A 13,904-nucleotide genomic window follows, 5' to 3' on the forward strand; every position below is an offset into this window, starting at 1 on the left:
TGAGTAACGGAATGCAACTGGCAAGCAAGGTAGAGGAAAGCCCATGAAACATGCCAATGCATTTTAACCTCCCTTCAAGCTGTACAACCAAACTCTTGCTTGAACTCAGGACCATGGGTCTTGAAGGGACTTATCTGGATCACTGAATCGAGTCCTCCCAAACACAGGCAGACACATTAATTAAGCTCCAGCCCTAAACCTTAACCGGTTTTCTTGCCTTTGCTACACCTCTTGAAAGGCAAGATTTGTCCAACTATCTGGTGGTTTTGTGAAAGTGTGAATGAGGTTAAGGCAAGGCAAGCAAAAAGAAACCAGTCAGAGACTGCTGCTTTCATGGGACAAAGGTGCCATTGAATGAGTGTACAGGAGCTAGAGAAGCAAGCTGTTAGCTCTCCATGCTGAATAGACTGGTGAGCCAGACTGGTGAGTTAAGAATGTCTGCGAGTGCTGAAGGCTGCAAGCAGCCACGTTGCCTCACATCCTTGTTAGCCTCAAGAAACAATGATCCTTTTTTTGCTACAGAAAGGAGAGAGAATTGCCCACGATGCACACAAATACATGCAATCACTTCTCAATGCCCCTCTGCCAACTGTACAAAAAAGGAGTTTCCCTCTGGGCACTACGAGCAAATTCACTTCCTGCACTTGTTTTAAGGGAAGATGTGCAAATGGATCTCACGTAAGGCACATACCAGCCAGTAAATACTACACAACTTAAATCTATCATCATTAATATTGTATCTGCCAGCTGCCAGTTGCCAGTAGGAAAAAGCCTGATCTGGATCAGATATAAGCTTGCTTCTATTTCTGTCAAACAGAACAGTTTGGGGCTTTAAAATTTATTCTGGCTGGGGGGGTCAGACAATACCCGATCCTGCTTCTGAGGACAAAACTGCCTATTCTACAATGCTGGAAGAGATTTAAACTTGCATAGGAGCTTTTTAATGAGCACTGCATGAATTTGTGCTTTCTGGCACACAGCTGCATTGGTTTTGACATGGTACAGGATTAGCCATGTCATGGAAGCACAGTCTCTGGGAAGGATCCAGCTTGTCGGTTGCTAAGGGCAGATTGAACCCCTTGGAACAGAATCAAGCCTCCATCTCCCCAGGGGAATAACCTGAGGACACAGCCACACCATCAGGGGACTTTTTCCTTCTTCATTCTCTAAGCTGGTGCTCCTGCTCACATTCTGGAAACCCTTGGGAAGGAAAGGATTGTGGACTTAAATTGCTCCAGGCTGACAAGAGCCCAGCACCCCTCCTATACCACTTCCCACACGTGCTGCTGATGGTAGGTAAATTTTCTCCCCTGTCTGTCATATTTGGGTTTCAACCCGAGATGTCCTAACATCTTTGCTTCTTTTCAGTGATTAATCAGGGACACACACCTCAGGTGCTCTGACCTGGTCAGACAAAGCCAAGCACTGACAGAAGTCCTGCATCTGGCTGCCTGCAGGTGGCATGAAAAGGGCCATACACCACAACACGCCATCACCACTGGCAACCTGATTTACTTTCCCTAGTCTAATTTCCTGTGAGTGAAAGGGATGAAAACTCATCCCATCATTAGGCTCATGAACACCCACTAGAAATAATTTTATGTCTACATCCTATCTTTGATTTAAAGGCAAATATAGGCCCCTTGGGCTAAAGATGAATGAAATATTTAAGAGCAGGAGAAAACTAAGTAACCATTAGGAGTTTTGCCTCAATTTATAGCTAAGCCACATAGTAATTAACTGATGCCTAAATGACTCTTTGTGAGTCATGATGCTTGCTGGTGTGAAAGCAGAGGGAAAATTTCAGCATTCTGAAACACCTCTGTCTCACTTCAGCTTAAAAAAAATCAGTTTTCTGCATTTACTTAACTTCTCAGCTAATAATTTTGTAAACTTACCCACATGTAGGTCTGCCAACACACCATACCACAGTTAAGAACTAGATCACCATTACTCTCTTAAAAGAATTAAAAATATGTTCCTGATCTTTGAAAGAATTTCTAAATTCAGAGTTTGTTTGCTTTTGTTACACATTTTAAACTCCCCACCCTGCTTTCTCTGAAGGATGCCTTATCAACCTGCTAATCAAAATTATTGTTCATGATGAGATTTCCGACCGGTCCTGCCCTTCACTCACTAGGACTTGGCCTGTCAGAAGCAGGGTTACACAGCTCTGCAGTGAGCAGAGACACCAAGACCTAAACTAGCTGAGACACCAGCCTTGACGGTGGGGAGGCCCCTCCAGCCCTGCCAGTTCTGATCCATGCCTGGGTGATGGGTTTGGTCTCAGAAACACAGCCACAGATTTTTATTGTGATGGAAGTTTAAATGATGTAGAAACATGAGGTGCCTCAGATAAGCCAGAAAGGGTCACCACTGATGTTTCCACCAAACTCCTCTCCAGCTGATTTCAGTCCATGTCGGCATCTAACAGGTGAAAGATTGTCTCCAGCTGCAAGCAATGCTGCTTGGCAGTTACTTCCATTAGGAATGGAAAACCAAATACTATTGCACATGTCAAAATTAACATTTACAAGAATTTCATGAGTACTGCTGTTACACATGTGTCCCTGTGTCTGCAGTGCACAAAGGACTGGAGTAACACACATTTACTGCCAAACTCCTAGAAGGATGGAAATGGAAAATATAGCTAAGAAAACTGTATGGCACTCACATTTTAGCACAATGCACAATTAATCTGCCAGCATCAGGAACACTGCAGTTATGAATACCGCAGTATCTAAACCATAACTCTGGGCTCTTAATTTTGGCATAGTTCAGTTTCTGAAATATTGCAAGAAAGCTGCTGGCCAAGAGCAAGTCCTCTGCTCTTTCTTAAACTGAAACTGTCTCCAATGTATCTGATAATAAATGCATCTGGGCAGATCAAATCCCAAGCAGAGGGAAAAACTAATCTCCATCCTTCTTGGTTACTCTTGGAAAACAGGTTTTACAACTGTGGAACTGCAGCCTCACACCACAGTTTGATGTCTGAAACAAATGAGCATCCTCCTTCTTGGAATTTTTTTAAAGAACAGGACACCAGCATGACTTGCTCAGCAGGAGAGCATAAAAGAAATTGCAACAGACAACAGTATGCATTTTTAACGGTGGAAACAACACCTCCAGATGCAGATGTACAGGAACTACTTAAAATTATGACCTCAGAGCCTGTGTTGTACTTGGGTTGATTTAATGCATTCTAGGAAACAAGATTGTGTCTTTACAGACCTAGCAAATGCATGTGAATGATGCTATTCACTATTTCCTTCTCCTAAGCTGGTTCATACTATATAAAGCACATATATGGCATTTTTCTTCCTATTTAAAGTTCATTATAAATGCTTTATGCATCAGAAAAATTCTCTGAGTGCACCTATCAGATTTTTGATCAAAATAGCTTGGTGCCCAGTAGGGGCAGCAGAATTGGTCAATTTATTTCATAAAACTTTATGTACAAAGCAGCAGTATCCATGAATGTAATGGTCAGAATATAGAGTCTACAGGGATAATTTTACAATTTATAGCAAGATTGCCCATACTCCACAGTTTTCAGGTTTTATTAAGATTTTATGGGACTATATGGCTTGAGCAGTTAATTGCACCTAGCATGGTTATGGTTCAGAGAGAACGGGAACTGGCACTGAATGCACAGTGTAACTAATCTAGCAGAAAATATTAATTGCTATGATCCAATCAAAGGCAATATCTGAAATCATTTCAACAGTCAAATAATTTCCCATAAACCTGTAAAAGAATAGCTAAATGGAGAAATACAGAGGTAAGAGGGATTGCATGGATGTAATACATGCACATACTTAAGCATCTCTGTCATTGGGTTGTATACATAAACATACAAGCCCATTTTTTAAACAAAGGATTTTTCTCTTTCTAAGCTATTTCAATGCCAGGAGACCTCATCTACACACAAAAAAGAAACTACTAAGACTACTGAGATTTATAACTTGCTGAACATCCAGTATACAAATACTCTATCATCAAAAGTAAACAGGGAAAATAATAAGGACAGAATATATTTAATATTAAATAAAATATGCGAAACTACTACATAACGGTAGCAGACTACAAGTTACACACTGCAACCGACCAGAGATATTTTAGACATCAGGAAGCTTCCAGCAGGCTGGTCCAAGGCACAATAAAACCCAAGGCAGATATGAAATAAATGAGAAGTTTTAGGCGTGTGTTTCTGTTGGATCCAAATTCATGGGATAAAAGCAAGCGGATCAAAGCTCAGCCCTGGTGAGAATAGAGAACTGAAGGGCCAGAGGCATTCTTGGTGTGGAAGACAAGAAACTAACAGCTTCCAAAAGGTGCAGGGACTCAGGGTATGTCAAAAGAGATTTATTCATCCCGCTTATGCGTGGCTTTGCAAATCAAGTTGGAATATGCCTCTTCCTCATTAACTTCCTCAAATCCCTCCTAGTTGAAAATGAATAATAAACATCAATATGAACAAATCATAATGATGAATCTTAAAAGAGCTTTTTCTTCTACAGTGAAAAAACCTAAGTATGTCTCTAGTAAATCACTAGAAGTTCTACTTTAAGGGAAATTTAAGTAGAAAACTGTTTAGGGAAGTCCCTATAGTTAACCTAATCCATTTTGTCTTAAATAAACTTCCTTGGTTTCAAATACCGCAGCGTAACTTATAGCCTGTGTTTTAACTCTCCATTCTGGCAAAAACTACTGTTTACTCTAGCTCTTAAATAATGGGCACCATCTTCAGGAACACAGGTCCCACCCTGAACACAAGCCTCTCCTCTGCCTGCTTCTCTTCCTGGCCAGCCATTGCCAACCTGTTCCTGCTTTCCCAGAACCACTACTGTTTCTTCCAGCTGAACCAATCAAACAGGGGGAGAGAGATTCAACATTCTGGGGGGCAGCAGGGGGGAGGAGGTGGACAGGCTGGAATACATACAGCCACGAAAGATTTTTGTGCATAATAACAGAACAACAGTAGCTAAAGTAGAAACTCTCAGCCTCAACGCAACTCAAATCCAAAATAACAGTCTACTAAAATGCAGAAAGGATAATCACTCCACATGAAACAAAAAAGACAACGCTACTCGTTTTAATTAAAAGTCTCTTCCATAGCATAATTTATACAAACAGACTGTATAATCTGACCTTAGAACATATATAACAGTTCTCCTAATTTCTATCTTTGTACTACAAATTGCCTTTACTTTTGCGGAGTAAACTTTACAGTAGGCAGAAATAACAGGCTGTACTTCAAAAAAACAACAAGAGCAGTGGATAATGTAATCTAATGGTACTATCTATTTTTAAGTCACAAAAAATCTGCAGCAAAAGATACTGCATTTACTACTTATTAATATATCCACAATGAGGAATATGGCATGTGTAAACTGTGGAAAGACAAAACCTGTATATTTTTGCCACGTCTATATACAGATATGGCATAAAAATAGTCTATTAGTCCACATCATTACAGCTCTTATGTGCAGGGAAGCAGACAAAGTTCAGCTGACAAATTTTAATTTATAATGTTCTAACTGCTGAATTTTGCAACTGATTGTGTCTTCTGAAAACGTAAAAACCATAAGAATGAGAATCCATAAATCTGACTCTAAAACCCCAGAAATATCAAAGCTGCACCAGCCCTTCATGCACCATTATCAGGAAGGAGCTTCTAAAATGCTCTTCAATTAATGCAGTAACTCCTCTGAACTACGGAAAACAATTTTTAAGGATATTGTATTTGGCAAAACCTGCTTCTAGAGGGACATGATTTGCCAGTAGTATTCATGGATATCTGCTGAAAGCAAAGAACAATGCTCCAAACCAAGCATGACATTCACGTCATAAAACACTGGGATTCTACAGTTTTTCACCAAAAAAAAAAGAGCAGCTGAAATCTTCCAACATAGAAAATTTTTCTACATTATTTTCCTCTATGCTTAGTCACAGGAAGAGTGGAATAAGTTTTTTCCTTGAAAGTTTCCTCTTAAGGGAAGGAAAAAAAAGAGAAAAAAAACAAATAGCTTGAGGCAGACATGCATTATTGAAAATGTTAAGTCTAAATTGTTAACATACAGACTGACTTGGGGCAACTGAAGATAGGGGTTGGGGTTTAAGGGAAACCATCAGGCAGTCTTATCTGTAGGTGCTGCTTCCTGGGTACCTGGGCCTGTAATTAAACTTTTACCAATGCTCACCATTGCTAAACAGGGAGGGAAAAAGCAAGGGAAGAGTTTTGCATGGGACTATAATGCTGTTTCATTGAAAATTTTAATGTACAATAATGTCTAGTCACTACCACCTAATCCTCCCAGGAGAAAACCTCCAAAAGCACTTTTTAAGGCTGTGACAAGAGCAGGGACCACTGAGGGAAGCGAACTTTGACTCTGCTATGTTGTAGGGGTGGCAGAGGGCACAGCCTGGCCCCGTGGTGTCCATGACGACTTGTGCCTTGCTCCCTCTTCCCCTCTGTGCCCGACAACCCTAATGCGTTACTCTGCTTTGTGTGTATGAAATAATAAGAAGAGAAGGTTGTAGGGGGAAACTTGCACAGCCGGGCTGGTGCTGCAGGGGCTGCACAGAGACCCCACTGCTCTGGGTATCTCCCTTGAGTGTGTCCTCCCCAATGGGTACCTCAGGGGAGCAAGGTGCATGGTCACAGGGGAGTCTGCACATAACTGGGTGTGTGTTCATAGCTGACTGCTGGGGTGTCAGCAACTTGTAGGAATTTACTAAGATTTGTACATGATAAGTGTTGTATTACCAACACTGAAAATAGCATTCGCTAATTACCTTCTAATTAAGCATCATTAGTAACTTCCTAAAAATGCACCAATGCTGGTTTTGATTTAGACTAGGTTTTTATCCTGCAAAAGCACATCACTCTGACATATGGGTGTTTTTGCAGCATGACAGCCCCGTCTCCCACTGCCTGCCTTAGGGTGTAGCACGTGGCACAGGACCTGACGGGATGCTGTTGGCACCTTGTATATAAAAGGGCTATGTGTCTTCAAAACAAAAGGAAACCTTGCAAGCAAAATAAAAAAAAAAAAAAAAAGAAAGGGGGAGAGGAGGCAGGATAGACAGCAGAAATAGACAGCAAACTGGGAGGCTGAAAAGGAGATCTGAGACTCTTCTGAAGGATGGTGAGACAAAGAATGCCACAATGAATGACACCATGGAGAAGGAGGCACAGAGGCGGAGGAGAAGATGACAGAATAGCTTAGAAACATTAAGAGAAAAGGACGGGAAGAGGAAGCAGAGCTGCTGAAAGTGGCACTCAAAGAGCAGTCAGCAAGCTGGGAAAGACTAAAAAAAATAGAAAAATAGAAAAGGAAGGGGAAGCAGAAGACAAGGTAGCCATTTCTTGCGCCAGAGGGAAAAGAGAATTCAAACAGAACATGAAGAAAGAACTATTTGCTTGAACTGCCTAAAGAAGCAGCCACCAGGAGAGCTTTGTCTGAGAGAGAGAGAGTAAGGAAGACTGGAGAGCATCAGGGGAAGCAGAAAGCCACCTGAGCAAACACCTGGAGACAGTATTAAGAGGGATGGTGACAGCCTGAGAAGGTTTTGCAAAAAAACTAAAAATTAAATGGTTCTAATCAAACCTGGAAGGAAGAGAAAAATTCATCATGAGAAAAATAAAATTTGGAATAACAAGGAAAAAGCTTTTCTCTATGCCCTGTTTCTTGTATTTGTTCCCCTCATCACCATAAACCTAGGAAAACAGGAGAGGTCTGAAGTCAGGTCTGATGTAATTTTCATTAATTTTCGCTTAAAAATATCTCTTTTCAGGAAAGTGCTTTTGTCTCAATTGTGTGAAAAGGGCTTAGATAAAGGTTAATGTAAAACATAACTTTAAGTGCTTCCCAACTGGCACTCCTGGATCATCAACACAGTCTCTGAATTAGCACCAGTGCAGGAATAACACAGGGATTATACTGCTGATGCTTTCTGTGGATCAACTGTTTCAGTATGCATATCTTTCTGTTTCTGAAAATTACCAGCATTCACGCAGAAGTTAAAAGCTGTGACTCTAGATGACTCCAAACCTGCATTTGTCCATCAGCTGGTAGAGGATTAGAAACTAATTAAATTTCACAACAATGTCCTGTTAAGATCTGTGTACATTTATTTTTTGTTATCAGCACAAGAGCTGATCATTGAAAGGAATTTAGTCTGCATACATATGAAAATCATTTAATTGGTTAATTTGTGCAATATCACTGCATTTAATTATTTATATTGTTTTGTATTAAAGAATGAAAAACACTCCAGCAAATGCTGATAAACGATTACTACCTAGAGTGGATTGCTGCCCAATTTACTTCTATTGTATTTATTTAAATTAACCTGAACATTTTAATCAAAATAATTAAGAACAACAAAATGAGTACAACGCATGAGAAAAAAAAAAAAAAAACCAGAAATTGAAGAACTGTTAATCCCTTATTTTTAACTGTTTATTAATACATGATGCAGGGGCTAATGGCTAATGACCTCTGCCAATTAGAGCACAAAGGCCATATTGTCAGGGCAGGTCAGAAGGCATGGAGTTCATGGGCTGAAATCCCTACAGCACATTAAATTCTGGAATTTTGTTGATGAAACCGGAGTAGCAAAGTTCCAGTTTTATAAGCTCAGGAGGTGCTTCCTATAGAGGAGACTACTACCACAGCCCATTAGCATTTTTGCAAAGAAAACAAGCAGGAAAATTTCTTGATGAGCTCAGTTAGCTGCACCTTGAAACTCCAAAATCAAAATACAGACTAAAACCTTCCTTTTTCTGCTTGTTTGCGGTTTTTTTCCCTAGACTACATAGTACAAAGTTCTGGTTTTATTCACAATTTCTTGACCTAAAGGCACACAAGGCCAAAATTACATCACTGTATGAAACTAATAAAACTTAAACCATCATTCTGAGGCTTAAAACAAGACTCAGATCAACATTTCCTATGTCCAAGCCTATTAAAAGGGAACAGTCCCCACTTGGGTAGTGAGGGAATAGTTGGAGAATCACAGACTAACAGACAACAGGATGCCCCCGAACATCTGAACGACCCATCACTGTAGTCCTGAACAGTAACACAGAATTGCCAGTTCTTCAAAAACAGGAGTGCACAAGGCATGAGAGGTGAGAAACAAGTTGTTGAGACCTGTTCACTATGCAATCAAGAACACAAGAGATGTTATAAGACTAAATGTCCTGCAGTCTTGTAAGTCCCAAAGTAAGGTTATCTGTCAATACCCTCCCTTTCTGCCTCAAGCAATACCTCATTTCAGGGGAAAATTACCGTATTTTATTCACTCACATGCAACAAGCCTTGAAATGAGTATCTCATTCTTTTCCTCATATTCCCATCTCTGTCACTAATGCCCCCCTTATAAAGCTGTGCTTTCAAAGTTTCTAGGCACATCTGATTTTTTCTTTCCTTCCTCCAGCCATCATCTCTAACAAGTTTTTGCTCCCTCAGTAACTGTTAGGTTCTCATTCTTTCTTGCTTTCCAGCTCCCCTTTCTGTGTTCTTTGGACACCTCAAGAGTGTATCCATCCTTCTGACATGTGCCTCTTCCTTCCTTCACACCTCCATGTGCCTCTCAGGTCCTGTGTCTGCAAATCTCATTCCCAACATAAACACTCGGGGTGGCTTCCTTCCCTTCTTCTGTTTAATCTGGAAGAAGAAACCTAATTCAAAGTACTGCACTGCCACTCCTTAAGCTTAATAAAACCTACTTCTCTGCATCTGCTAATGCTCTTTAGTCCACAAGCCTTTCCTTCCCACATTCCTAGAGCCCAATGATTGCCTTCTCCTTGCTGGGAAACAATCCCCTCTGACATTCCTCCTCTTGCTAAATCTGAAACACCTGGTGAGTTTTCCATGTTCATCTATGATGTTTTATATATTGCCGTAAATGTCATATACTGACTTTTTTTCCGTTCTCCTACTTTTCTTTAGCTTTTGGGAAGGATTTATTTCTCTCCGGACAAAACCTGCCAAGTTGTCCAAGCATCTAACGCCACTGCTGAACTCATTCTTCATTTAAAAACTTATTTACTTTAAAGATCATCTGGGATAAGACTTTAAAGTTTCCTCCCAATTGTGTAAATTGTATGTCTTTTCAGCAATAACACAGTAAGTATGGAAACCTAACTTAATAATCATTTTTATGCTTTTCTCATACAAGACCAGTTTCAGAGATGCCACAGATGCACAAAACTGGCTCCACCTTACCTTTGACATGGCTTCTCCCATCCTCCAACAGTGGTACTACTATAGTGTTGTTCATATTCCCAGGTGATCTCACAGCTGTATAGACAACAGGTACCGACTGTACCACCACCGGGATCCGGTGCACATGACTCATTTTGTTGGACTGCAAGTTCATGGGACTTGAAGGTGGTACTGGATGGATGATGTGCAAAAACTGCTGGCCTCCAACACCAGATGCAGAGGCCACAAGAGGACCTGGAGTTAATACTGACGGTACAGATGCTGCTGAGGAGACTGATGTTATTACTGTGGGGGATGAAGCTGGCCGACTAGAAGAAGAAGAAGAAGTAGAAGTAGAAGAAGGGGAGGAGGCTGATGCAGTCATGGAAACCGGTGAGGATGAGGCTGCTGTAGGGGACGACCTGGCTTTGTTTATTGACAAGTCCACTGGTTCAGTCTGTGTTTGGAAATGGTCTGCAGACAATGAATCCTCCGTGGGGTCAGCCTTCATGTTGTTTAGTAACAAGGGTACAGCATCCATATCTGGGTAGTTGTGGACGTTTGGAGACTGTTGAGGAAGAACAAAGGGACATAGTTACACGCGTGGCTAAAGATGACTTGCACATCCAATTGCTAATGCACACCACACAACTTGATAGTGAAAGCCACAGGACTTGTTTCCTTTTCCTGGGTCAGCTCATAATTTTAAAGTGCAAATTGTGTTAGAAAGTACAGACATGTTCTGTCTGAACAGAGTATTAAAAAGAAAAATTCTACTCCCATTTCTTAGAAAGTGTCAGGATTAACAGTACAAAATCATCCTGGTTTTTCGCACTATAGAAAATCACCAATGACAAAAACTTTAGTGTCTTCAGTAGTAACAACTATTTATATTGACAGAACATATTTTTCCAACATCTAATTTTAAACCACAGCATTACTCTCTTGTGTCATCATCACTCATACATGAAGAAAAAATGGTTACCACCATTCCTCAAACAATTTTCTGCATACTCAAAGACAGTAATTTCCCCCCACAAGTCTACCTTCTTCTAGACTAGGCAGAGCTGGCTATTTCTTTCTGTCACATGTCTGCTTTAAAAGGACAAGCCTTAGTACTTGCTTGCTCTTTAGAGTGATCTTTGAAGTTTTGTCCACAACACTTTTCAGAAGGTGGTCCCTCAGTCCTTCCGTTCTGCGTTTGACTTCTGCACTCTGAATGCTCATTGATAATCAACTTACATGTCAGTACAAAGCCACAGATTTGTATGACTGCCCTGTCAGAACAAACAATGGCCATAGCAATTCATTATTCTGAACTAGCCCATTAAATAGCCTTCCCCATTGTTACTATTTTTTTCTTACTAATTGAGAACAATTTTCCTTACTTCATGAAGTAATTTTATGCTTTAGATTAATTCTTTCAAAGCTGGTTGGACTAAATTTATTGTAGAGTTGGTGCTACCTGCTATTTTTGTAGTTTCTGCTGATTTCTGTCATCAAAGAGGTTAATAGAATTTTTGAATAATGCTAGACTAAAGACAAATCCCTAGAGAAGTTTATTTGATATATCTTTCCATTCTGACAGTACATCATTAATAACCAGTCTTTAACAATGTTTTTTCAAGTAATTTTCACCAGGCAGAGCAAGGATGGAAATGTCCATCGATAATGTCATAAGACAAAGCACAGCTCTCAGCATCTTAGCTATGGAACTCCATGGCATTGCACTGCAGCAGAGCTTCTCTACAGACAGGCATTCACACAGTGTAGGACCAAACCCCAACCTCAACATAAAACATTGCTCCTTCAAACCTCACTTGACCCAAGACAATTACTCCCTATACAGACTTAAGCAGCTCTAAATGCATTAACTTGATCTCTAGATTATAGTATTTACCAAGCATCTAAAAATATTAAGTCAGAAATACTTAAGCTAGAAATATTTTAATGCATCTACTGTCAATAAACTAACAATCAATCAAGCTATGAATTCCCTTTGGGGTTTTTATAATCAACTACATTAAATAATTCCAAGGAAAGCCCTCCTGGTTTTGAGTCAGACTCAAGCTTCAACACAGAATGAAATTCTATTGAAAAAGAAAAATACAAACACTTCTGTTGAAAACTGCAGTAATAAGGGCCTAACTGGATATTATTCCTGGCATGTTGAAAGATAAGACGTTCTAGTAGATCCCATCTATTGAGCTGATTTAGATTGGTTCTTGGATCTGACATTTCCCCCCATGCGAAAGCAAGAATATCTCTGGAATGTCCTCTTCCCTTATTCAGACACAAATCAATTGGAAAAAAAAAGGGACCACCATCTAAATAATCGATTCACCTGGACCCTGGATCCTGCTAATCTGTTGTAATACAAGTAACAAAAGCAAAATATCCCTTTTTATAAAGACAATGGGAAATTCTTCTAAAAAGAACACGAACTGAAGAACAGGTTACTTTTCCAAGCACATAACCAGCCATGAGTGACAAGGCTATGTAAAGCTCTTCCTCAAGAAGGCAAACCTGCCCATCATTACCAGGTGATGATTCCTGGTAACCTCCTCTGAAACACCTTATCCTGGCTATTGTCCATAGTGAGATCCCCCACCACGCCATCATAAAGACAAAATCATAAACATATATGGCACAAAAAGTTAATTTATCAAATCTTGACAAGTCTCATCTATATGCACTTGGGCAGACAGACTGGTTCTGCTGAACTGAATAGACAGGTAGGAGAGCGAAGGCTATGTGGAGAGAGACACCCTGCAGAGGCTACACCTGAACCCTCATAAGGCCAACGGCAGCACCTCCTATCTTAAATGGTTGAGAGAATAGGGATAAATGGCATCACCTCGTGCAAGAGAGATGAGGGATCCCCTCATGCATGTGGCCACACAAGTGTCATCTAGAAGCAGCATGAATGGCCAGCTCTATCCACAGTGTAGACAAATCCACCATGCAAGAAACCCTATGTTGCCTTACGTCCAGGTTTTCCCTGGGTGCCAGAGGCGGATATCATGTTGATCCACTGCCACAAGGGACTGGACACAAGGGATCCACACAGACCTCAAAAGCAGTCTATTGCCAAACTGAGTGCATCTGCCTCGAAGTCCCACCTGCTATTTCAGCAAGTAGCACTAGGTTCTTCACGAGAAGAGTAAAGAACCCCAAACCCTCCTGTAGCTGATACCACACAAAGTATTTGTTCCATGGACAAAAGTTAATGGTCTTTGAGACAAAGAACAGGTCCTGACTTACAGATTTTTCTAGGTTGTGCTAAGAACAGGCCTTTGTTTCAGTATAGTAATTACATCTACTCCTCTGGGAATTCAGAAAAAAAGTAATATGTAACTTTAGACTCTCATATAAATCCCTGCCTCTTTTAAAAGCTCTTCTACATTTACTTTTGTTTGTACATTCCTCATATTCCATATATCCTTCCCTAGGTACTCTTGTCCAGAACTGCTGGACCGGCCACACAGTCTCTGTGCACTATGATAACACAGCTGATATCATTATTTCAATCTTCAGCAGTGAAACTAGTTTCACTGAAGTGAAGTGAAACTTTTCAATCCCTTAATTAATTTCTCCAAACAGGATAGGATGACAACCGGTATACCCTCCCATAGTTGTCTTTGACAAAACTCTAAGACTAAGGACGCCCTTTCTTTGGTAAATGCA

General features: G+C 40.4%; 1 protein-coding gene across 6 annotated transcripts in view; it reads right to left on the reverse strand.

Annotated features, from left to right (window-relative positions):
• KLF12 (KLF transcription factor 12) overlaps nt 1–13,904 on the reverse strand; it is a 236,030-nt gene that overhangs the window by 80,413 nt on the left and 141,713 nt on the right. For all 6 annotated transcript variants that reach the window (XM_066176286.1, XM_066176287.1, XM_066176288.1 and 3 more), the window contains one exon: nt 10,239–10,785. In XM_066176286.1, the coding sequence (XP_066032383.1) occupies nt 10,239–10,785 (547 nt within the window). The remainder of the gene's footprint in view (nt 1–10,238; nt 10,786–13,904) is intronic.

The sequence above is a fragment of the Chamaea fasciata genome, unplaced genomic scaffold (genome assembly GCF_029207755.1).
Source record: "Chamaea fasciata isolate MVZ Bird 193981 ecotype frontalis unplaced genomic scaffold, bChaFas1.0.hap1 SCAF_2, whole genome shotgun sequence".
Taxonomy (NCBI): Eukaryota; Metazoa; Chordata; class Aves; order Passeriformes; family Sylviidae; genus Chamaea; species Chamaea fasciata.